The sequence below is a fragment of the Lepisosteus oculatus genome, chromosome 4 (genome assembly GCF_040954835.1).
Source record: "Lepisosteus oculatus isolate fLepOcu1 chromosome 4, fLepOcu1.hap2, whole genome shotgun sequence".
Lineage (NCBI taxonomy): Eukaryota > Metazoa > Chordata > Actinopteri > Semionotiformes > Lepisosteidae > Lepisosteus > Lepisosteus oculatus.
In genome coordinates this window covers 48482141-48509161 of record NC_090699.1, presented here as the reverse complement: position 1 = coordinate 48509161, position 27021 = coordinate 48482141, and the positions used below count along the sequence as shown (strand labels likewise).

Sequence of the window (27021 nt, the reverse complement as noted above, 5' to 3'; positions counted from 1 at the left end):
AAAAATCTCTGAATACTGCATGACGTTTTATTTCATAAATGAAACTTAGATGTCTCTCAGCCATTCAGAAATATCCCGATTTAGGTAAAAAACATTTTATTTAGCTTTCAAGGAATATTATTTTTATATACTTCATTAACGTAATCGATCTGCTGGTTTAAACTTGAAACTGTCAAATTATGTCCTTTATAAGATGAATTACCTCTCATATTAAGAAATTATTTTCTTATTCTAATTAAAAATCTATTTTGTCCTTGAATACATTGACAAAAGGATATTCGAGCACAAAAAAACAACATTATTATCATTATTATCACCACAATCTAAGCCTGCAGTTAAGTACAGTTTAATACAGTATTAAAGAAAAAGCAGCGCCTTTCATCTAATTTATGTTCAGGTAAGAGCTTTGGATCAATAGAGTAAAAGTTAAAAATATTAGAAATGTTCAAATTTCAGTTCTCGATATTAAAATTATAAATATCGCGATCCGGTTTAGGGAAAATCGTTGGGGAACACAGAGCTGATGAAAAGGAAAGAGACTTGTAGGGCATATTATAAATAATAATCTGTAATAAGTGATGTACACCACCCCCGTGGGTATGTATAAATGGGTGGTGGGAGTTGAAATAAGGCTGGTGGTGGCGTTTCCTTGTCACCCTGATAGAAGTGACTACGTATGATGTCAGCTAAATGCAGGAGACAGTGATCTCTCGCTGACGAGGATGTGTGGTATCAAAATGTGACAGTATAGCCACGCAGCAATACTTGAATCCATCTGTCTTCGCTTTAGAAAAGGTAAACTACTAAACATCGATTCTTCTACAAGTTTTGAGATCAGATTTTCGATTCAAAAGTAGCGAATACCAATGAACTTGAGTGTTTTTTTTCTACCAAGCTCTATAATGTCTTGTTAATTTTTGTGTGTACTAGTTAATGAGCATTAATCTGGTACCCCTCGGTGCCATTGTTCGGGGGATGTCCATTTGAATGTGAATGGGTGACACTGTAAGAACCAAGGTGCTTATTAAACTGATGTGTGTCCTGGCTTTTCTGGAATGCAGGAGGGGAGGACAGAGCGGGTAGTCGGCGGCTGCTCACACCAAGTTCTTCAAGAATGGCGAGTTCTCTTCCTTTAGAAACAGTGATGTCCTGCCCGAGACACGAGACCAGGAATGGAGCCTCCGTTGCCCCAAAGGCGCTGGCCTTCTCTATTGAAAGAATTATGTCAAAGACTTCGGAACCAAAAAGCTCCTTAGACGAACAGCATGGAGCTGATCTCTCAGAAGGCAGAAAGATGGTCAGTTTGTGCTCACCTATACCTTGCATGATCCCTATTCAGCCTTTAAGCTACGACCTGCAAGCCAAGGCGTTAATGAACTATTCCGAATTTTGGAAAGCTAACTTCAGAGGGACAATCTGCAGTTCGGCCGCCATGTGCAAATCTAACTGTGGTATGTGCTGCAAAACAGACTCGGGTTTTATGCATTCCTTATTGCCGAGCGCCAGGGTGATCAAGCCTCAAGTAATTCATCAAACACTGGCAATGCCAGCCAACGGGTCTCTCTATTATTTTAACTATTTGGATTCTTCGTATCACCCGTCGGATCTCCTAAGCGGACATTTTTTCTCTTCCAGCATAGTAAATTCGCCGTCACAAACTTCGCTCACCGCGCATCAGAAATTAATTCTGCTGGAAAACGCCAAACTTGCGAGCTCGGCGGCGGAGAAGTTTCCCACACCGCAATACCCACACAAAGAACACCTCCCTGGACAACTGGACCAAATAGTGAAGGAAAATCACGGCTTGACTTCGGAAAAAAACGGAGTAAAAGCGCACAGTAAACTCAGCAACAATTCCTCAGATGGGAAACCTAAAAATTTCACTTGCGAAGTCTGCGGCAAGGTAAATAAAAAAAAATTATCCGTTAAAGACAATCACTGCACTAGTTAAAAACTTGAACGCACATTAGCAACTAACATTAAGGTTTAGTGGGGAAATTGAAAAGCAAATCTAATAAAACTGCATAAAACATTAAAAAAGATTTAGCTAAATTCGTTTGAAATTAAATCATACCGTAAGCGTTATTATTTAACTAATATGAAAAGCTTAAATTAAAAGAAACAAAGTTAACATATTCAAAATGCCAATCCTCTTTTGCAGGTGTTCAATGCGCATTATAATTTAACCCGTCACATGCCGGTGCACACGGGAGCCAGGCCCTTCGTGTGTAAAGTCTGTGGGAAGGGTTTTCGTCAAGCCAGCACGTTGTGTCGACACAAAATCATACACACACAGGTAAGGGCCGTCTTTTCAGAACGTATGTAAAACAACTTTTATTACAACAGTGACTTGATTAAAAACCACTGTGTCTGTTGTTGTTACTAGGAAAAACCTCACAAATGTAATCAGTGTGGAAAAGCCTTTAACCGAAGTTCTACGTTAAATACCCACATACGGATACATGCTGGGTATAAACCTTTCGTTTGCGAGTTTTGTGGGAAAGGTTTTCATCAGAAAGGTAAGGGCTGTACTCACGTTTTTCCCCAATCATAAAATACTTTGCATATTTTAAAATTTGAAATATTAAATTTAATATTGCATTTATAATTAACATGTTAGATCTCTAAATACATTGATAATCTTTCTTTCTGCTGCCATAAAATTGATAATTATTGATAATTATAAATATCTCTCACATTCATTTATTGTACGTCATTATACGTTATATCCACATTTTATGTTTACTGGCTTATCAAAGAAGATATCAATCACATTACTAGAGAAAATGCTTTGATTATCAATGTTTCTTTCATTAAAAAGAAATCTAGAATACCCACTATAATAAATCCACTATGATTTTTAACAAAAGTACAAATAATTCAATCCATATCCTGACAGCCAACATCAGCTCCTTCGAAATAGGATATGTCATTTTACACTAACTAACTTTTCCTACAAGATTCTAAATTCGCTATGGGTCACAAAACAGACCTCTTCCTAATTTATAACCTGACAAGTTCAGGCTGTTGTATTTGATTTTGACAAAGTTTGACAACTTCTTGACTCCCACATGCAAAATGTTGGTTAATGAAGGCTCAGGGATGAAACCCCTTTGTCTAAAGTGACTTAATTGTGAAACGTTGGCCTGGGGAATTCCTGTTTCACTGCCTTAACTGAAGTTATATTTTACTCTTACAGTGTTTTATTTTTTTTCCAGGAAACTACAAGAACCACAAACTAACTCACAGTGGAGAAAAACAATACAAGTGTACAATTTGCAACAAAGCCTTTCACCAGATTTACAATCTGACTTTCCACATGCACACTCACAACGATAAGAAACCGTTCACTTGTGCAACTTGCGGGAAAGGCTTCTGTAGGAACTTTGATTTGAAGAAACATATGAGAAAACTTCACGACAACAACGGCACTTCTATAGCTGCATCGAACGAACACTCAAGAGGGGTTCAAGGCTGAACGTATCTCTTCTCCTCTGAGGCGGACTGTCCCAGTAGCAGTATTTGTTGTACATATAAGTTTATTGGGTAAATATTATGAGGAAATACTTGAAATGCCACATTATCTTTAACACTTTGCATTTATGGCACAATATTGTAGACGGTTTGACAATGTAAAAACCGAAAGTTATTTAAACTGATTTACCATGAAAACATTTATATGTTTTGTAATGTAGTACTTGTTCTCAACAAGTATTGTAAAGTGACCTGTTAAGTATTTGTAGGCTTTCTTTTTATATAAATTAAAGTTACATGTACAATTTGATGTGTTTGAAAATCGGCAATGTTGCCATTTATAAATGCATTTCAGAAAATATTACACAAAATATCTTAAACCCTTAATAAAATACTAAGTTTATTTACAGCTTCACAGAGCATTTGTTGTAAAATGTTTTTTTTTAATTATTATCCGTTAATACTAACATTAAAGACATTCATACTACATGGTCGATCCAAAGTAAAGTCGTTTTCATAACTATTTTTAAATTTTCTTTTATCAGTCTTTATCATATAATAATTAAAAGTCTTTAGGTTACATTAGAAAAACGAACTTGCTTGTTGCGTTTTCCGCGTCTTCTTTTTACTGTCACGTTTTTTCAGATTCCTATGATTGTTATTAGAGCAAGTGTTTAAACAACTACTCCTCAAAAAACAGAACAAACGTTAAACAAGAATTCGATGATCTACACTAAATGAAATAATTCTTTCTATAAATGCATTTTTTAGGTTTGTTTTTATTAATGAGAACAAAATGTCTATGTGTCTCGGTGAATTGAATTGTTGGGTCCGCAATGATCTTCCAGGCAGTTCATAAACATTCTGGGGTATACTTACAGTAGATCTCAGTAACCTTAATTTAAACATAAAACAACATTAAAATCTATAATAATAATTCAGGAATATTTCCATCTAAAAATATTTTTGTTTTACGTCTGTTGTATTCCGAATCTGATCTGATTTGAATAAATTCGGTAGCCTTCACCTGACTAAGGGAATAACAGTTAAAATTATCAGAAAAAAATAAACATTTTTCTTTGCATCAAGGCGTTCCCCCAGTCACCTTGTGAAAAGTGCAACAATATACTCTATTGTACCCTTTAACTGCATTTTCTGTGTTTAAAATACAGTACAGCGAATTAAATCATCTACAATCATGTACCTATTTTTAGGTTCTGTGCTTTACGTTGTCTTCGAGATCGCAGTAAATGGTAGTTTAAGTTGTAGATCTCACGAATAAGGCAAGGTTATTGTATTTCCTAATCACACGCTCAATTAATCAAAACTAAAATACTCAAAATACCAGATGTAGAATAGTGTTTTAACTTTATGTCTGTAATTAGTATTCTAAACGCCAAACGATCGTAATTGTGTAATTACATTTTTGGTTATATGCACCGATTGAAAACTGTCACTCATATTTTATTGAACGCAGAATATGAACACTGTACGGCCATTAATCATTCTATCAATAGAATTCCCATTGAATCATTAGAGTAAACCATACATCTAATATTACATTGACTTCTAGTGTATTAAGGTATATTTAAACAATTTTGTGAAATACCAGATTCTGGTGATGCGATTTTACACTTGACTCCAGAATAATGACACAAATTACCAGATAAAACATGGACTCTTCAAAGCCCATTACATTAATCAGCTAAACACTCTCAGGAGGACGCTTTCCCATATCAGCCTGTTTTGATCGGAATATAGATAATCAAGTACTTGGGCTACATCAACTATACCCTGCACTGCTTCACCAACTTTAATATGGAATAATTTATTCTCCACACGTCTCCTGGAACAATATTATTCTAGTGCACTAACAGAAATTCTGATCAGAGAGAAATGCGTGCTGCTCAATCCTAGTTTTCCAATTACAATGCAATTAACACTCACAAGTCTTGCCCAGGGAATGATTAAAAGGCTAATAATATAAGTTGAATGGTCTGCTCACCTTTTTCCAGTTAAAGGATAAATACTGTGGGAGAAAAAAACGACCTGAACCAGAAGGTTCAGGACAATTTTACTAATGAGTCTGTACCCCGAATCCCCCCCCCCCCAAAAAAAAAAAATATCTGAAAACATAAATATTGGTGCTGTTAAAAGACAGCACAACTACCTCACATATAAATGTTCAAAATAATACAAAAATTGAAGTAAATATTTAAGAACTGTATCTGATTGAAGGCAAAGTGGCAAACACATTTGAAATGTGCCGATGAATACTACTGTTTAGTAATTTACACAGTAAAATAATTTGAAACCGAAGGCAAAAATGGGAAAATCAAATATATATATATTTAAAAATTTAATTTGACTACACTGAATACAGAAGCATTTAAAGACTTTAAATCTGTTTTCTTTTAATCCGACTTCGAATTGTCGATAGAGTAAATATTACCAAGCTTGACTTTATTGGAAGTATTCACTTTATTTTTCCTTAGTTTATTACAATTGCACGTTACAAACCACGAAAAGCTGAACTAAGTTGCAGACTGGGCGGGGCAGAGGGGAGAGTTTGAGAATTAGCATGTATTTTAGCCTGTGATTCACGCTTTGATCGAGCTTATTATATCGGTGTCCCGTTCCCATAACCGCTATAAGCACTGTATTATGGAATTCCACACCCTCGGGTACGAAAGTAATTAGTTAATTAATTCTCCGGACATTTCAGTTACATGTCAAGAAGAAGAGTGTAGTTTTGCTCATCGTATAATGCCTTTAAACCGACTTTTAAAGATACAAATATAAAAGAGCCATTTCTATATATACTGTATAGATGAGCCCCAGAGAAGGTTACTAAAACTGCGAAACTAAATAAACGTATTAGTAGAAGCCATTAACATTATTTTCTTCAACAAATGGCCACATATTGATTGGGAAAACACTGACAAATATTATGAGGAATTTAAGAATACCCTACTGTCTTACATCTAATTTTATTATTGGTACAAAATACCCATTCCTGGCGATATCTCTGAAGACACTAATGCTTATTTGTGATACTTTTCAGCTACAGCGTACTCTGTGAACATAGGTATAATCGTGTTCAGTAGTCAACTAAACGCTCCGATTTTTTAACTTAGTAAGGGTACACGTTTAAACACATCTTCAATTAACCATTATTATCATATAGTTCATGTGCCCTATATGTATAGTTGTTTATTTAATATGACAAAAGCAACACCAATATCGGTCCATTAAACTACCCATTTCGGCGTTACCAAATGGCCAAAGTTTAGTATTTTATTTTATTGCGTATACGTGCGTGTTTATGTTTCAGAAACCTGTAATATGGCTTTAAAGTCTCGTCCTGGAATAGCAAATGTTTCTTAAAATATCCCTATTTTTTCGTTAATCTTTTACAATCTCAAACAGAAAAATATTTAAATATTAAATTTTATTAAAGCATTTAAAGACAATATAAAGCCAAAACCATTTTGTTTTTTCAAGAAAGATTACGTTTACTTCAAAAGGTCATAGCCATACGCACGCCAAAGCAAGGACATCAGATATGATAGGCTACTTGTACGATTTCTACGCCTCATTAAACAATTACTACGCGATTACAATAAAGTTATCCGATAGTCACAAGACCTAGGATGTCACAGTCGCGATGTTCAGTGTGTTGCATTGTATGTAGTAGTACAGTATATACATGTTTTAACTTAAATTAAGCCGCCTTTTCATTTCCCAATAAACGATTAACATTTGTAAATATTTTTAATATTGTTGCTTAACATTATTTTTGTGTACAAATATCATCACCCGATATTTATGTAGGGTTTAAAAACATGCTTTCATGTTTGCTTTTGTTTTAATTAGTTTTAATTTAGTTTCTAGGAGAGGTACAAGTATATAGGAGTTCACAAGGGTGAACTGGTTTCGAGACCAGAGAAAGCGCTGTAGTACGCAGAGGTGCTAGTCTTGTCCAACACTGAATACGAACGCTGGGAAGTAAACAACCTAAAGGCAGCCGCGTTGCCCTTTTCTCTGCACTTACCTCTTAAACATCTGAGCAACCAGCTTTGCTCCTAGAAACATGTTAATTGACAACGGAGCTCATTATGGCTTGCACATGTAAAACGCAGCGAGAAAGATTTCATGGACAAAAGCGCAGTAATGAACTGTCAACAATCGAGTATATCTACACGACCAGGATCACTCAAGAACAGGGCATTTAAAGGCAACAAAGGATTGTCTGAGACAGGAAGAAAGGAAGACCTAGACTTTTGTTTAGTCAACTCAATTGATTATAAATGAAAGATTAACAAGGGTAGCTTCAGATTTTTTTAAGGGGTGAAGAAAAAAAGCCCAATTAAGTCCACCAAATGTTAACTACATCGCTTTTCCCCTGTTTAGTCCAAATGAAATTCTAATTAAACCGTCCCTCACGATCATTTTGGAAAGCAATTTATCTCCCTGCTGGAGTAGAAAAAGCGAGTTGTATTACTTGTTAGAAGAAGCGTTAGTTCTTGGCACAAAGAACTCACAAGGCGCATTGTAAGATGCCGAGGGGAAGTTAATGAGCATCAGGCGAACTCCTTGGATCTATTCCTGGAGAATAGTGTTGAAAAGATGGAATCAGCCAACATACTGTATAGTGTTCTGTACACTGTCCTTTATATCCAACATTAAAAGGGCAATCTACAATAATATTGTTCCAGTCTTTTGGAATATGCAGTGAATATCTGGTGGAGCATACACAACATAGGGAAATAAAAAGCTGCTTCTTTTTTAATTAATTACAATCTAAACAGTTATTTTTGTATTCTGTCAGACCACGGGTTATTCTGCTGAATATGGATTTAAGATGGTGAAATGTAAATCATGAAAGTATCAAATCTCAGATGATAATGCTGGCAATTATGATACGGTTGTAAAGGATATTGCTTTCTTTTATCTGTTTCTTGGATGACTGCTTCTAAAATGCTGCTCAGTGACATATTGACAGAAAAAAATTATCTAAAATACATTCTAGACAGTGCATACTGTATAAAGTGACCAACTGTATTCAGTCCTACTGCAGGATGAATGTCTGCTAAATAACAGGGGTGGCTATGACAATGTTTTTGGTCAGTGTGAATTGTATCTCATACCAATCAATCTATAACAAAAATGTCTGTATGCCAGTGACACTGAATTGCTAAAAGTCTTACTTTTCTGGTAGATGTAACAGTTTGCCTTTTATTTGGTTTATCTGATATAACATACCATTTTCTCTTTGATTAAAACATTAAAGGTAATGCTTAAATGTCTGACTGAAAGCTACTTTATACAATAATGTTCAGCAAAGCTTGAGGAGTGCAGCCTGTTTTTTTTAGTTATATACAAAGAGAAAAAAACTGTCTAATTGCATATAACATATTGTTAGATTGTTAGTGTTCCCCAAATGTAAAAAAAAAGTTTAGTATTTTAAAGGTTTTATGGTACTTTTATTGGACTAAGTCTATCCAGTGGACACTAATTTGTTTCAAAATTACTTCATTCAGGGATCACAGCCATAGACTAAAGGAAGGACAGTGGGATTAAGTCAGATTGAAATTCAAATGTCTTTTAACTTAAAGTGGAATACTTGCCAAATTCCTTATTAGTATCTCATAAAAATGATATGCTGTACTAGAAGACTAACTCACTGATAAAAGGTATAATTTTAAGAGGCCATGAAAATACTAAGTCAAAGTAGAGGAAATAATCTATCAGAGAAATGGAAATGACTTGAGTGACATTCTAGAATTCCTAGACACATGGTAGAAAGAATTAAAATTAGTATTAGCATCAACAGTGGTCTGTATCGGACAGTGAGGACAATCACAAACATCCTTCTGTGGTCCTCTTGTTCTAGCTTTGTATTATGTCAGTTCTCCAAAGCAGGTTGAGAAAAACGTGTTGTCTATACAGTATGCATGCGAATTGTCAAGGATTCCAAGAATGCACAGTCTGAAGCATCCTCAAGGGCATTGGCTGAGAAGGTGGCTTGTGGCTTTAAGGTTTGTCACTTGTTTCTTGAGGGAGATGGCTGGTCTGCCCCCTTGGGATTTCATCAAGGTCAGTCAACATGATGATCTCCATTCAGAGCAAGTCTCCAAAGCTAAGGGACATAAAGCCAATGGGACCAACATTACAGAAAAATGAAATTCAGCTTTTCATACAGAAATTATTTCAAATTTCAAGTTCCACATGTCATCTATGCAACTTATACCTTGTGGCAGTACCTCATCTTTTGAACTGGTCTCCCACATCACGTACAAAAGTATAAAAAATTATATTATGCAGTTTGGTTAAATGAGCACTGAGATAGTTAAATGAGTATTGAGATCCAGTCAATTAATCAACATCAGGTTCAAAAGTACTATACAGTATGTGGGGCTGCTGCCTCTGTAGGCAGTGTTTGGTTGTTGGGGTTGTCTTTTATTTGGTTTTCATTCTGTGTTCCAAGTTTCAACAGATCTTTTTTACAATGACATGAGAAGCACAGTGATAAAAATGTGAAAATGTTTCTGTGAATACTTTTTTGTGTTAAGAGTTTAGTGTTTAAAAAACAAAAAGTAATCTGTGATACCAATATAAAGACCACTCCTAAAACACTATATTTTGGACTGAAGAGACAATGAAAGTAATTGTTAGTTTTAAAAGACATCCACTGTCAAACCTATGCTCAGATGGAACTATTGTATATAATGTTATATATAATGGAACTATTGTATATAATTGGATTATGTCTGGCTTATTAGAAATCGTATTTCTAGTAATGATTCTGGCAAGCCAGAGCCTATTCTGAAAGCATAAGGCCAGGGTTATGCAGCAGTGCAATCCAGGTGTCCATAATGTATTGTTAAAATGTAATATTAACTAAGCAAATTGATTAATACAAACAGGTTTGCTGAAAGAAAATTATACAGTAACAGGTATGATACCACTCACCATTAGATCTGTCCATTAGATTGAAAACGTACAGGAATTAAATAAATGAACACCCTTGTTTTAAACAAAAAAAAGTGACACAGTATGTTCAGCAAAAGTTTTTATCTGATCAACCCTTCTCTCAAAAGGAGAGTTCATTTGTATCTGATGCAATAAATTTGTCAAACCAGTCAACAGTCACAGCACAGAACCAATCAATTTCTGACCATTACCCAAATTATATTTACCAGTTCCAGTGTACAATGACTAGATAATGGGTATCGCCTCTCAGACTATTTTTCATCAGAAAATTATCTTTTTGAGGGATTGTAAGGGACTACTGGAAAATTCAGAGCATGGAGAAATCATATGATGCCTCTATCCTTACACAACTGTTTTTGAATTAAATGATTATCTGTGCTTCATTATTACTAAACAATTTAGATTTAAGTGACAATTATAGTACTATATTAGATTTAGAAGACTGACTATCAAACTTAATGTTCAAAAGGAACGATTGAATTTCAGAAGTCTCTACAATATGGAAAACTGATTACATCTGCCTTTTTATGGCTTTCTTAAGTAAAGGATTTCTGAAATGCCATTGAATTAATATAATATCTCCAAACAGGTATTTATGATTTTGCATAGAACACCGTCAGTTTTGTATTATATAGTTATGTATTACTGTATTGTATTACAAATATATATGTTCTTAAGTGTACAGTACTTCTGCAAATTCCATTGTGACTGTGGATATTTTACTTTCCATCAGTTCCAAGGTACTCTAGCAATAAAGTCACAGGGATTCAAACCTAGAAAACTCAGCAGTGAAAGCCGAACAACAAGCTAAGTTTACATTCTGTTGTATAGCCAGCAATCCTGAAAACTCTCCACAGACAATGAATATGGACAAGCTGGATTTCCGGTACTGTTGCAATTAAACTAACTCCTAATTTTTCACAGGAGCTCTGTGACTACAAGCAATTAAACAGAATAATCAGCTACTTATTCAATACCTTTTAAAACCAAACTCAAAGCTTAAGTGTATTTCAAAGCTATTGTTTCTAAGAAACCAAATTCTTGACACCGATTTTGATTTAATGCAATGGCTGATCCATTGCTAAAACTATGAGGTGGGTGGGTTAAACAAAAAGCTGGCCCTGAGTCTCCAGGTGTTTGGGTTAAGGCTCTGGAGCTGCAGCACTGACAACCACACATGTGAATGTTACACGTAAATTTTGGAAAAGCTCATTATCATATTTATGAAATCAGGCAACATACCAGCACAGATTTTTATTTACAAATATCCCAATTCTTGTCTCGCAAACAAAGCAAATGTTTACTCTAGACATCAATGTCTTTCATGAAATTTACAGTTGACAATTCTTCACAATGAAGTTTGGACTGAAATAACAGTGAGGAAAAAGCATCAAGTTGCATTTTGAAGTAATGAAAAGTGAAACGGCACAGAATCTCCTACGTATTGGAGAAGGGTTAGGTGCAGTATTCCCTGCAAAATTAAACATTTGGAAATAACTCTCTTCTTTAATGTATTCAAATAATAGAATTTGTTTTCCATGTGTATGACAATGACATTCTGGAGCCATGGCATAAATCTGTAAAAACTGTACTAAATTCATAACAATCAGTGGTGGTAAACTTTTACAAAAATCCAAAATGTGTGTATTGGATTGCACACTGTTGAAGTGGAGAGAAGTGAAGTGGAAGGGAGGGCTGAATTCACAGTGGAGTGAACACAAGGGGCAACCAAATTGACTATAAACATTAGCAGAAGCCCTTGGACTTTTTCACATTGTGGTGTATTATAATATGAACTCATAATGTATTTAACTGAGGTTTCTTCCCATTGATTAACACTATGTCAAATAAAAAGCAACAATCTCTTTACAAATCATCCTAAAATAATTATAAATATAAATCAGAAACTAAATGACAGGATAAGTATTTACCCCCTTTTTTATGACACACCTAAATAGGCTCGGGTGCAACCAACTGTCTTTAGAAGTCACCTAATTAGTTGAATGTAGTTCACCAGTGTGCAATTGTGGTGTTTCTCATGAGTTCAGGTTAAATACATCTATCTCAGGGATAGATGTCCCACGGTTGGTTAGTACAACTAAAACCAACTATAGCATAAAGACAAAGGAACAGATTGGGTTATTGAAAAGCACCAATAAGGGGTAGTGTATAATAACATTGACCTGGTTAAAGTCCAGACCTCAATACAATTTAAATCCCTGTCCAAGATGAGGGAGCTTGAGTCATTTTGCAAAGAAGAATGGGCACAAAATTGCAATGTCCAGATGTGCAAAGCTAGTAGAGACTTATCCAGGAAGACTCATGGCTATAACTTCTGCCAAAGGTGCCTCTACCAAGTATTGAAAGGAGGGGTGAAATCTTATGAAATCTGTTATTTTTTGTTTCATATTTATAATTGGTTGATTAAGAATGACTTGAAGAATTTTGTCTTACTTTACATGGTCCAGTGTTTTGTGTTGATCAATGGTAAATAATCCTAGTTAAATACATAATGATTTCATATTGTAACACAACAAAATGTGAAAAGGTCCAAGATGGGTGAATACGTTTGACGGCCACTATATTTGAAAAGCATATAATTGAGTAACTGTTAATTGTCTTGTTAGCATGAAAGGCTTGTCTTTGTGCAACTGTGTATTTGTGAATAAGTGTTTGTTAGTTTAAGGGTGGTAGACCCAAGATGGTGGTAGCCACTGCATTTGTAAGGTACTGTAGTATCTTCATCTAAAATCCTTTATCTTTGTTTTTTTTATACATGTTTGTTTCCTCTTAAATAAAGCCATTAGTCCACCCTGGACTTGAGTCATATTTTTACACTAGATTTAGTTTTTTTAATGTTGAAAAGACCCAAACAACCAGCCTAAAGTGGGTGATCTTCCACAATGACATCAATGAACCAGTTTGTTTTTCTGATGAGCCACTACAGCACAATGAAGCCGACATAATAAAGGTTAAGAAATAGTTTACATATGAATCTAATATGGGAACATGCAGTATAAGTGAAGTAATATAGAAATAATCTAACTTTACATTAGTCACTTAAGAGACTTAACTCTAGGGCATTCTACATTAGAATGCAATGTAAACTAGCCATTCGGACACACTCCAATCATATTTACATGAGCATGAGGACCCCAATTACCCCTAAGAAGAAGCATAATATTTAAGCATCTCCTGTACATGCAAACATGGGGATCTCAAAAAACTAAATTTCCAGACTGCCAATATGCCAAACTTAAACTCATTTCAGAGGCACTTTATGGATTTGAAACTTGAAGAAAATTGTCTGGTTTAGCATTTTTCCAAATTCATCTTCTCTGTGCATTTTCTCTCAATCACGATGAGGTTAAAAACAAGCAGCATTCTTTGCTGCTTGTTTTCTTGCAAATACCCATCCTGCCAAGCTTCTTAGTCCATTATGTTTTCCTAAACTTTCAACATCTTCAGTGGACAGCTGTAACAGGAGAGTAAATTCGTTGTAAGTGCCCAGGAAAACCATACTTTGACTTCTTTTCAACGAATAATCCTTGTTAAGACCAGGTGTTTGGAAGATAATGAACATCATGAAGAACTCATCGTTCCTGGCACCAATAACATGATTCAGTCCCAGTCACCAGCACAATGTATCTGTGGTATCTCTGGCAAATGCACTCCAGGGCATTCTGTATTAGAATACATAATGTAAAGCTAGTCATTTGGAAGGACTCCAGACCTTGCTCTTCAAAACCCTTTAGATAATTCATCACAGCCTCTTGACTAGTACATGACCTTCAGGGTATAAGCTGGCCCAGCTGAGTAACACAGGCAGCTGCCAAGCATTCAGTCTTGAACCTCAATTGTCCGGATGATACCATTTGTCAAATTTCCAAGTCATGGAAAATAATGCATTATGATAGTTGCAATTAGAATATCAAGGATGGTACAGTATGTCTCATGTTGACAAGAAGGTATAAATAATGTTATTGTATGACTGGCAGAAGCAGTGAAAGTGCTCAGCGGTAACTTGTTTCCTTTGTTTAATCTGCCGTATAGAATTACACATACAGTACAGTATGTCCCAAAATTAACAGTGAACTCAAAGAAATGTGACTATTCTGAAAGATTTTGCAGCCTGCGCACTGAAGCAGCTCCCCACTCAAACCTGTTCTGAAAGATGCCCACTTAAATCATTTTAGAATTTTTGATTAAAAGCAACATCATGCAATGCTGTAAAAAACATTTTGATATGGAATAAATCAATTAAATAATTATGCTTATTAATTTAATGTCTGACTGCAAAGAAAACACAGCTAACTCCATGTAATACAAAATTCCAAGTTCTTCTGCAACATACTTGAACATCAGTCGTTCTGTGCTTTCTGGGAAAAGGAAAAAACAAACTTCTAATGTTAAAAATAAAAAGGAACATGTTAGTGGTCTGCACTGATAATTAACAGAGACTTATTATTAAGGATAATAATGCATCTAGAACTTTACAGTTTTACTGTGCTGTTTATAACTGCTGTTTTCTGAATGGGGCACTCAGTACATTAGTGGGGACCATGTAGCTTTAAAGTATTTCAGTAAAGATATCCAAAGTGGTCTCTAGGCTAGTCAAAAAGACAAACACTGCATGATGACTGATTTTATGGTAATAAAATTAGGTCATACAAGACAGAATATGAATTATGTTTTAATTCTTCTTAGTTCAAGGGCATAAATTCTACATGTCTAGCATTAAGAAAGCTGTTGGGTCTAATGATGGCAACCAGATTCCTTCAGCTGCCGATGACAAAGCACGGAGGTGGTAAAGACTCTGCCTTTGGGTATCTTAAGACTCCAAAATTAATGAAAATATCTTGAAAAGAAAACAATATGGAATGTAATCATATAAAAGCTATTGCCTTTCTCCCATTTGTAAATATGGGAAAATCAATTCACTTATGGCTTTATCCAAATAAGTACTGTACATTAAAATAAATATTTGAAGCATCTGCTATTAAAAATACTGCTTTTCTTAATACAGAATTAGTAGCTATGGATTTCAGATCAAATCTGAATAGTTTCAACAATTAGAAACACAAATTATGAAAACAAAACAGTCTTCAGTAGAGAACGAAGCTCTTCAGGAAAGCTTCTTAGGCAAGTAAGAATTAGGCTACTATTGCCCTCTGGTGGTCAAATCTTCCCAGCACTAATCTTTCAAAGTTAATTGGATCCGATCGTTGTTAAAAGTGTATCAAATCAGAAATAACTTTAAAGCATCTTATTCAACACTGCTATACATTCGAGGCTCCTTAATGTAGGTTTCCTTTGTGAATTATAAAATCAGTTTAATAGTCTTACTTCTGTACACTGATATTAAATAAAGGGGTGTTCAATTCAATTATCTTTTTTTAAAAGGCTATAAACCTCCTTACTAAAGGGCACAAACAAGCCATTTGAGCCATTTAAATCATTGGGTTGCTTAGTAGCTTAGTAATACAAGGCATTCAATTAAGCCATTCTTTAAAGGAAGCCTTGATCATCAACTTTAACAACACTTACTATAGCTCGTTGTTCTTAACTCGTACAACGCTTTGTGTAAGAAACCGCCCCCTCTTCTCAGTCTTCAGTTTGGTTCCCCATAATTACCACTTGTGTTCTCATTTGTGTTTTGCTGTTGATCCTGAAGAAACATGATCAGAAGCTACTTTCATTAAAACTAAAAGATCTATTTTTTAATTATGTACTAATTCAGATATAATCAACACATTGCAGATTATTCACAACTCTGCAGTTCCAAGTCCCTTGATGCTTTTGGCATGTCCTGCAAGCCAAGACATAGCATCAGAAAGCACTGATTGCAATATGAGTGCAGAACTCCCAGCATAGCAATAGTTTTTTTAACAAAAATATCTATGTTTCAGACTCTACACTTAAGGTAAAGTAAACATTATAAAAGAAAGCAGATATAATACAAGAAATGTAGCACATATTTTAAAAATGAAAGACTGACAACATGCAAAAAAGGGGGGGGGGATTGAACTGTTATTTCTAAACTAAATGCAAACAATTCCATAGACAAATGATATAAATATGACTGGGAGAAGCAATAATATTTTTCACATTCTGGCACATTTCAGACAAACATACACATTTGAAGAATACATTCTAATTGTCCATATTAAATTACAATTTCTTGCTAAACAACATCGTAAACTAAGAGGAAATATACAACAATCATTTCCTTTAGAATTTCTTCCTGAATTCCCCTTTAATATGACTAATGCTTCCATGAACAGACAACTTGAATTATGACAAGGCAGCAAAGTCCTCTTGTGTGAGGAAGGCTCAGCCTCATCCAGCCAAATGTGCCTAAGCATTTCTGTTGAGCTATGCAATGGCAAGAACAAGACAGGATAAACCAGCAGAAGTCAAAACCCACGTTCATTCAAAAGTTCTTTCTATTGCAAAAATAAACAGCTTGTTAAAATAAATTTGGAATCTGTGGGACTATGTTTTCTGGTTTGAAGCTATGATGTGTCACTAGCTGCAGATGACTGTAGGACTGATGTCCTCCATGGTAACACTTAATAGCTGGCTGAGTAGTTGCAACTCTGGCTTTTTGAGCTACCCACAAGAGCAAGCACCTGTGTAACCCAGACACAAACAGTCCCCAGAATCCTTGAGCAGAACACTGAGGGTTTCACTCCCACAAAGAAGGAAGTATTTCTACATGCCACCAATGTGCTTGTGTTCCTGATCTAAGAAGGTCTTGAATATGACTTATTCAGGAGAGAAATTACTCCAGGTTTCACATTTTAGGCTTCAAAAGGTATTTACAGGAAGCCTTCACAATGGAAAAGCAACTACATTAACTCTCCTACACAGGTCTGTACAGGGAGAGCCATGTTCCCACCTGATAAAGACATACAATGACTAGGACTACAGCTACTCCACAACAAAATGGGAAACACTCATAACAGGGCATCACAACTAGACCTGGCCTAACTTGATGACATCTGACAGCCAGCAAACTTGCATTGAAGCCACTAGAATATTTCCAACCCATCTGACCTGGTCGAAATGGCAACACTTCTCCCATTCCCACCACAGACCAGTCCTCTTCAAAAGCCATCCTAATTTTTGCCTCAACTCTATTGATTGCAGCTAAAAAGTGGAACCTTCCACAAAGCACCAACACTCTGGGTAAAAGAATGGCTGGAAAACAAGACAACAAGAAACAGTAAAAAGAATTAATTTCACCTTCTCAAGCAGGAAAGACAGGAAGACAATCAGCTGCCTCACAGGGAAGCTGGTAAAGCACGAGCCCCGTTTTGCTTTGTCTGGGATTTCAAATTAACTAATCAATATTGGAAAATATACTGTATATACCTTAGCAGAGCCTTCTCTTGCCTGGTCAATGCCAAATCTAAGGAGGCAAGAACTCACTGTTTGCTGATTTAGGCCTATCACGGAAGACTGAAAACAATGTTTTATACAGTACTGGACAGCAGCCATACCCCAACAATATAACCACTGAGCAGTTCATACATGTATATATTCTACTCCGAAGCTGGTTGAGGAACTCCATCTTACGCTGCCTAAACATCCCTTGCCCATAGACACATAATGTTGTCACTATACTGAAATCACACAACTCAAATAAAGACCCTGAAGAGTTACCATTACCATCTCACTCCAGCTGGTTTCCCTTAAACTCATAGAACGGCTAATACAGAACAGAGTCACAGATTGAGCAGGCAGTACCCAAAGCACACGCTAGCTTTAGAAAGAAGAACAACAACAAAAAAAGAGGTAATGGCAGCCAGACTACATCAAAGCAAATAAGATCACATTAAAGTGTTTTGCATGTTCATTGACCTTTCCTCAATCTAGTACCTGAAGTGTTGCTCTCAAACAACAACAACGGTGCAGTTTAGATTGCTCCTAAATTCGCATAACCACTTTCAAGCATGTGACAAGAGAAATCATCAGTTAATAAAAAAACCTCATGGACCAGACCCCTAAAGCAGAATCCTACATGGATCAGTCTTGGTCTGGATCAGACTGGTCCATGCACACTTCAATGTCTTCACTGCTGATGTCCCAGAAATCTCCAACATGAAGCCTTCATCCTTCACACCAGCAAGTCCTCTGCTTGTAACCCATGTATCTGACAGAAGATGTCTTATCAGTGCGAGCTGCTCGAGTTCTCCATCCTATGCCATAGCTCTGTTGTTGAAGCAATGAGAGTAAATAAGCAGATCTAATGAAAGCCCATGCCTTGCTCTCTTAATCAATACAGTCCCCACACAAGGATTATTGGTAGGAGAGTAGAATGAAAAAAACAACAACAACTGGCATCTATGAACTATATTCAAAAGAAAGGAAACAACAACATTCACCAGAAGTGTAACACTATGCACAAAATTAATTTAGTCTTTATTCATACCAACTCAATGAATCCCTAACACATCACACCTGATGTCGGAACAGTTTTGACATTTTTTGCTATATCAAAGCAGCAAGTTCACAAGCTGTAGTAACATTTTTTATCATTAACAAGAAGACCAAGACTCACTTGAAAATGGGAAATATGTTTTCAACAGGTTGAATATACTGTCTCATTAAACAGACTGAACAAAATCTGAACTTACGGTGCAGTGAGCGTCTAATTATGAAACATTAAACCACATTTGTTTTAATAGATTTATTAAACAACCACACTGAGTTTTTACAAATCTTAATTTAAGTCTTGGTACTGATCATATTGATAAGTTAGTGCAACTTAATCTCTTTTCTCTAAATAATTACTGTTCTCCTGTGCATTATTGTTATGTAAATCAGTAGACCTTTTCAATTGTACTGTATGCATATACAGTATACTGTACATACACATTACAGGACAATGGAGATTCATTCTTTGGAAGATAAAGGGATTTTTCTTTTGTGCTGAAATACTTTCTATAACTGGAAAAAAACAGACTATATCTTTCTTTTGAACTGCTTTTATAGTATGGTAAACTGCTACTAAAACAGTACAGAAATCCCAGTTCTGCAATTTACTGAATTATGGCTGTAAGTAACACATATGGTAAACTTCTGTGTAAAACTAAGCAAACTATTTTCAAATGTCAATTTAAAAATTGTAATCTATTTGCCCAAAACTACAAATACATCTAACAATGATATTCTTGCCATAAGGCGGATGCTCCTGGCTGCCACTATAGGAAAGAATTTACACTACAATTACTGATGCCCAGTATTCAGAAAGACTGTTACACATGCATTCAATTCAAAGAAGTCAAATAGACCTAGGAAAACATAAAGCATGGTCTTACAAATGGTCTTGATAAACTGATATAATAAAGCCAAAAATCTGTGGCTTATAGAAGCTATTGTGGCACAACTAGAAATATTGCAGGAAATGATTTATCTTGCCAAATGAGAACTGTCTCAGCATGTGAATATTTTAACTCATATAATGGGGAAGTAAATCTCTAGTGTACATTAAAGCAGACAAAAAAAGTTTCTAACAGTGGGTGGTCTAGTGAAAGGCGTTTAAAGACAAGGAGGCAAAAAAGCTGTATTTAGCTTTTTTTTCCATCTCTTTTAACTCTTATGTTTCCAATGACATTGTTCCAGCATGTGTTATATAAACAGATGGTTTACACTAAACTTTTTCAGAAACAGTTTTAGGAACACTAAACTTTTTCTTTTTGAAGCAATTAATCTGGATGTGCATTCATGCTTACCAGTGTATCTGTATATGCAGTATGTATAGTAATCACATGCACACACTCCTTATGGCATAGTTTGGTGAAAAGTTCAACATTTCATTGGCCACCATCTTAAAAATTCTTTATTTGTGTATATTTACTTTTTAGTAAAAAATGAATCCACACATTCTGTATTGATGAGGATCTCTTTCAATTGACAGAAATCAAGCAATCTATAATCCACAAGCATTACATTATACTCTTCCCTTTGGAACCTGGTCATACCATGGAAGGCACACAGATACAGTATGAAAAACACTTTCAGATCCTTATTGATTTATGTCAAAATGAATTATATCAGGAAATGCATGAAACTAAAAAATGAATTATTCAAACTGTAATTTAATCAATCTTTTCTGTTTTGTTAATCTTATAAATTGTAGATATTCTGGCTGTAGATAATCATGTTGACATTGGAAATCCAAATAAGGAGAAACAGTGAAATCATAGTGTTCTCTTAACAAAATGGCTCTTCTGCAAAACGAGTATTTTAACTTCTTGTAGTCAGAATTGTGTAACTTTACCACCTGAGAGATCTTAGCTACAATTGTATATACTGTGTGAGTAGCCAGGTAGGAAAGCTGAAATGGTGGGGTTGATGACCATTGGCTTGGTAGAGTTTTACTCAGGAGCCATGAAGGTCTCAGACAAAGATATGCGTTTCTCTTTTTTCACCATGAAAATGAATGGTGGATTTCCGCTATTTCTTTTAAAAGACATCTTGGCATATGTTTCTTCAGCTTGTGTTGTCCCGTATACAGTACATACATGGGGAGTGGGTTCAGTTCTCCTCTATTGGAGGGTCAGCCTGTATAGACTCAAGCTATTTTCTCATTTCTAAGCAGCTGCTTTATTCTACATTCAGACACACAGTCCACAAGTGAGGAATAAAGGATTAACTTGAGGACCTAAGCAAATGTGAGCAAAGAGCATGACTGACAGATTTAAGATTGATTTGCTAATAATTAACTTTAAACACCTCTTTTAAAGAGGAAAGACAAAAGCTGCCAATAATATTGAACAGAAATGAAGCACACATGAGCAGTTCTTACAAACCAAAAACACAACAGATGCACTTTATGGGTCCTATCCATTCAGCACAACATCACTTTAAAAAAGGTTTCAATGCAGATATTAATAAATGGCATCTTAAATAATGCACAGTTTTCAACCAATCTGTAAAACTACTCATGCTTAATCTCCATGATGTTCAATGCATATGTTAAAAAAAGTCATTTTTGCAATGTCTAGAAATTGTAACATTCACATAGTATTCTATATATACACTGTACGTATTCTATATATTTATATAGCATTCAGGCTACTGAGTGAAGTTAGTTTCTGTTATACACTGGGGCCCACCTGTTGGAATAGGCTTAATAACACATTAGTCATGCAAATAAAATGATTAACTGAACATAACGTATGCACTAAATGAAACACCTACACACATTATGGTTTTCATATTTATGAACAGTACTAATAAAGAAAATATGGCAATCGGGCGATACTGTAATGCTTAAAATGCTTGTGTTTTGCTGTTCTGTTGTCTAGGTTGAGAGGTGCACATGATCAGGATGCACATACAGAATTAGGTTAATGGCTCAAAATGTTTTTTCAATCCTCATGAAATGTACCTTTCCGCTTTTGTTTTCCCAACAGCATGAATCCGAGCACTTGGAAAAGAATGCACTTTCCCTAAAAGAAACTGCTCCCATTCTGGAACCTTCTCTTCCACCGATGTCCAATATTGTGTCTGTCCCAAGACAAAAGGATACATACAGGATTTAGTATGTTAATCAACTAAACTTGTTTTGTCTTTTAATAACTATATAGATTTTAAAATATATTTTTCAGTGCAATGAGTCTACATTTCTAAAGCTTAGTTCCCCATACAGTATATTCATGGAGAATGCCATGTATCTTTACTACATAAAGCACAGAGATTATTGATGTCAATAATGAATTTTAATATGTGAATGAATAAAACCCATGTGTAGAAGGCTTTAATGGGATTTGTACTGTGTAACAGATGCTACATGTTGTTAATTGGCACACCTATGATCTCAATGTGAGAGATCAGAAACAACTTCCTGTGTTTTCTGTAGTAACCTTCAACCTGCAGCTCGTGCTAGCTTTTACCATTTCAAAGACAAATGTACTTATCAGAAATTAAATCTCAAGTGCATTTCAAATTCAGACCTATAAACTTAGAAATAATTACTTTAGACAAAAAATACAATTATTTCAAACAAACCAATACATAACAGCATTAAATAATTTTCTGTTACTGTAAACATTTACACTTTGAATATAATAGATATAGATAATATACTACTATAGTCAGCAAAAGATTACCTCCAGGTTTACAATGTCAGGGTGTGGGAGTGGTCTTGCACTTAATCTGTCTTCCAATGCCTGCAAATCCTTAAAAAGTACATTTTATATATTTATAGTTAAGCAAGCCTGGTTGAAAGATACAATTTTTTCCAGCTAATTCGCAATAAACGAATGATGTGAATAATATCCCTTAAATGTGATTAATTACATGAATGCAAGAACTATATAAAACAAACTACTTAAAGTTAAAGATAAAACTGCTTAGTTATTGTAATGGGCATAATGAGCATTTTAATAGAATGTATCTTAATTTTTTAAGATAAACTAACAAGATAAGACATCAAATATAAAACAGAACACAAGGAATGAGAGCTCACATGAGAACAAGAGAACAAAGAGGGGCAAATTAAAAAAGAGATTTCAAGCAGGGAGGACCATCCAGTTAATCAAGCTCTCTATCCTATACAAGAATGGTTTGATGAATATTTATCAAAGGAAAATCCACAGCAAAGGAAAACAGAACAGAATGTCCACATCTCATCAACAACTCACAAAAAACTTTCCAGCCACTTTATCAAAGGCCTTGCTTCCATACTATATATATATATTTTTAGTAACCTCTTAAAGAACATTAAAGCTGGAAGAGAGACATCAGGGCACTCTAGAGAATAAAGATGCTGAAGATCAAATGGTGCTCAGTTGCAGAAACAAACAACCACTATTTTTTAGTCTACTTTTCTGTAATAAATGATTGATTAAATTTCTGTTTAACCTTCACAACTTTGCTTAAGCATTCTAGGATTATCTGTCATCATTTAAAATATGAAGCACATTTATAACATTTTTAATGTACATTCATTTCTCATTGTCTTTATCTGACCCTAACTGGACAAATTGCAGGAGTCATGCTTCTCTCTGGCCCAGTGCACTCTAATGAAGGCAAGCCTTTGTGATTTCTCTTTTGCTTCTGAGTATACTTATTGAATTGTAAACTGCACTGGAGGACAAAATTACCTTGAGAATTTTAGCATTTCTCTCACGGGCACCATCTGACAACACTGCATAGGCCTGCTTCTTCCTCTTTTGCTTCTCATATCGATCTTCCATCTGCTGAAGCAGAGCTGCCCTCCTGCTCAAACTGGCACATCCAAACACATCACAGTCATAACATGAGCAACATCTGCTGTGCTTTTACTGTGTTTTTGCTGCAGCTCTTTAACTCAGGATCCATTGCACACATTATGGGTGATAACATTCAAGTACAAAGTTATTGTTTTAAACAATAATTAAAGAAAACTCATCAAAACATATATAGACACCAAAAATGAAACCATAATAACAGGAAGTATGATACAGTACATACATCTCCTCATGCCTTCTACTCAACTCAATTTCTTGAGTCAAGTAAAGTGCCATAATCGTGCAGAAAAGATGGTCTCCCAGCTAGATTGAGGGTTGATAACTAAAAAGAAAAAGAAAATGAAAATACATGTGTTTTAAAAACAATTTATTTATGGAGCTATTCATTTTATAACTACAGTATGTTAGCTGGAGAGTAGTTTTTCGGAACAGTTAGCCCACAGCTCAGCAGGTGGCGCCCGTTCATCATGAGACAGATTTCAGTTCTGGAGTCTGAAAACGAGACGTTTAGAAAAGCAACATGCCAGAGTATCTCCGAAAACTTTTATTAAGAAATTTTACATTCAGCAGTAGAGGTTTAACGCCTTATTGGGATAAAATAAATTTAAAGACTGAACCAAAAAGTAGAGGATATTGAGTATAATTAATTAAGACTTGTATTTTTTCGTAACTATTAACTGCTAAAGAGTAATCGTGCTTGTACAAGTCAAGAATAATGTGTACATTCGTAAAAATACCCTTTGTTTGGTAATGATCATGTCTTCTTAAATAAAATGTTAAAAGATTTTTAAAATGGCTCCGAAACATTCAACATTACCTAAAACTCTATGTTTCCATTAGCTGCTTGTTTAATATTGGGGGGAGTTTTCAGGCTGAAAAACAATGTTCTAAAATGGTCAAGAGGTAGAAGGCATTACTTATTAGTACCGCTATAAGACTAACGCAATTCTTCTTAATAATACATTTTGAAAATCCTTTCTTCAAACTCACCCCCGCTGTTTTCGTTTTGTAGCTATGGGGACAGGAAGGAAATTTCCAGACCGACTCAACCAATGAAATTTCCATTCGACGCCATCTTGGTTAAGTACACACAAGGAGATCAGTTGGGGTTCGGGATTTAAACAAGCTTGTTCATGAAGTTTTAATACTTAATTTAAAATTTAAAAATTTAAAAATTTAAAAATATAGAAAATGACGGTTTTCCCCGATGAGACAGCAATTTGTCATCTCTCACTTATTTTTAAATGAGTCTTCTTATTGCACGATGTCAAAATTATGTCCATCAGACGAATATAAGATAAGCAGTTGGGTTTGCTCCGATATAGACAGGCTGTAAAAGGAATTTGGTGGTGGACATAGTCCCATACAATCTCAGGTTTCTTTTTCAATATACACTAGCTTTCTGATAAAAAAAACAACATTTTTTAAAAAACTTTATTGATCATACTTTAGTTTTAAGAAACTTTAGGTTTTCAGAGACACCACTGTACTCCTCAAGGGAGCTGCTGCTCCTATTTCATTGGTATTCATTTGGGGGTAATTTCACTTTTTTTGGGTGTTGCCATACTGTAAAAAAACAGCATGTTTCAACCCTTTAAAAAATAAATGGGTGTGGGTTAATCCAGGTAGAGGGAAAGATGTATATAATCTTAATGAGAGTCTTTCTGGACTGATACTGTATATTTTGTGGCCTTTTCTGATTTCTGAGAGACTGATTTGAAAAGGATTCAGGCCATAGATAAAAAAGCGCCTGGCCTCGATGGAAGATAAAAACACGTAACAAATTATGGGAATATTGTTTGCTTTCATCTTTTCTGTTTTAAAATGCAAAACTATAAGGAAAAGTTGATTAGCATTGCTTATTGTTTGTTACTCTCTGTTCTCATATTGCCATACACATTTATGTAGCAGTTTTCCACTTACATACGGTGGAATGTGCTTTTAGTCACACTTTTACTTATTAAAATATGAACTAGTGAACACAACATCATCTTTATATTACAGTTCACTTTGCTAGAATGAAATTATCTTTTCTCAGGTTCTCTGTGTTTTGCATTTGTGTTCTAGGAGGTCTTCATCCCATCTGGGGCGCAGTGGAGATGGAAATTTGTCATTTGGAGGTCAGATGTAAAAAGCAATATCCACACCTCCCCCACATGCAAACACACACAAAATGTATATTAAGAGCCTTCATCCAGAATCCAGTATTGCCTCATAACCTCATTCGTTTACCCATCAGTCTCGGGTATCTAGAAAGGCTGATGTGATTAACACTGTAGTCAGGCTTCATAAAATTGTGTTTTGGGGACCTGCCTTGTAAAAGCAATAATGTTTCTACTAACTAGAAACCAGCTGCTCAGTGTTAATAAGGTTACCTCCTTTTAATAGTATCAATTTATTTGCAAACATCTGTTATGTTCAGTAATATAACTTAACTAGTTTTATTTGCTATTCTTCAGAGAGATAACGGTACACATGCTAATTAATCTGTAAAGCGAGACAATAAAAAGACACTGAAAATGATTTTTTAAATAAAATCCCTTAGCAGTCTGCTATATTCAAGAGGGCATTTTTCAAAGTTAATGGCCTACATTTACATTTATGTGTTTATAAATCTGCACGATAACTAGTAGTTTCACAGAACCTAATTATCACTCATCATAGACAAATTATGTGTTAATGTAGATAGGAAAGTCCAAGACTTTTGCTAATCAGTGTCTGCAAAATTATTATAAATTTGATAGAAGAGAGTAAGTACCTGTACATGAATTGGCTGCTTCAATTAAATATTTTCCTATCGACAATCACGGTGGTAATAATAAAATGCTGTTTAAACAGCAAAAGAAAATATATTTCATGTAATATATTACAATGTGTTTGTATTTGTATTTCATGTGCCTCAAAAACTAAAAGGAAAACTTAATTAAGATTTGTTGCCTACCTGATAAACATTTGGTATACTCAGTTAAATGTAAGGTCCTAAAGTTTATTTTGTGGCTAAAATGGTGTTGATTTATGCTTTCATTTTGTACCTTGTTTTTCTTCATTTGACTCTGAAATCCAGTTCTCTACTATTTTGTAGGAATATTTTTTAGATTTGTTTCCTTAGTTTGTGAAACCTTTTGTTAATTCCCTCCCCAGTCACAGCTGTAAACCCCGTGAGTGTTATACTATACTGTATGTACCTGTCATTAAATTGAAAAAAAAAAAAATAGAATGGGCATTATTATACTCACTCAGTTTGGAATAGCCAGTTTTGTGTTTTTCATATTTTGACTCACAGCTACATGTGGAGTGATGGTTAGAA

The 27021-nt window shown here is 35.0% G+C and overlaps 2 protein-coding genes across 9 annotated transcripts in view; one reads left to right on the top strand and one right to left on the bottom strand.

Annotated features, from left to right (window-relative positions):
- The window catches only part of cep15 (centrosomal protein 15), a 53501-nt gene extending 28676 nt beyond the window's left edge, over nt 1–24825 (bottom strand). The window contains exons 1-7 of one of the 7 annotated variants that reach the window (XR_001478417.2): nt 24705–24819; nt 23938–24036; nt 23589–23712; nt 22593–22661; nt 21872–21990; nt 16018–16138; nt 14491–14849 (exon numbers count right to left, since the gene is read on the bottom strand). Coding sequence is in view for 6 of the 7 variants with exons in the window: in XM_015347171.2 (XP_015202657.2) it covers nt 16075–16138; nt 21872–21990; nt 22593–22661; nt 23589–23712; nt 23938–23990 (429 nt within the window). In the remaining variant the exon portion in view is untranslated. The other 6 variants (XM_015347173.2, XM_015347172.2, XM_015347171.2 and 3 more) reach the window with 6 other exon arrangements.
- fezf2 (FEZ family zinc finger 2) lies at nt 627–4066 on the top strand. 2 transcript variants are annotated; one of them, XM_006630658.3, is made up of 5 exons: nt 627–795; nt 1062–1903; nt 2162–2296; nt 2387–2519; nt 3219–4066. In XM_006630658.3, the coding sequence occupies exons 2-5, from the start codon at nt 1115–1117 to the stop codon at nt 3476–3478; spliced, it is 1317 nt and encodes a 438-aa protein (XP_006630721.1). In that variant the 5' UTR covers nt 627–795; nt 1062–1114; the 3' UTR covers nt 3479–4066. The 2 variants fall into 2 exon arrangements, with proteins under 2 accessions (XP_006630721.1, XP_069045419.1); XM_069189318.1 differs by having other exon boundaries at nt 627–1903.
- Nucleotides 24826–27021: the final 2196 nt, after the last annotated feature.

What these genes read in the sequence shown, in the direction of transcription:
- fezf2 (XM_006630658.3), top strand. Translation starts at nt 1,115, where the DNA reads ATGGCGAGTTCTCTTCCTTTAGAAACAGTGATGTCCTGCCCGAGACAC. An exon ending in CTTGCGAAGTCTGCGGCAAG is followed by an intron (nt 1,904 to 2,161) that starts GTAAATAAAAAA and finishes CCTCTTTTGCAG; the next exon opens with GTGTTCAATGCGCATTATAA. An exon ending in ACAAAATCATACACACACAG is followed by an intron (nt 2,297 to 2,386) that starts GTAAGGGCCGTC and finishes TGTTGTTACTAG; the next exon opens with GAAAAACCTCACAAATGTAA.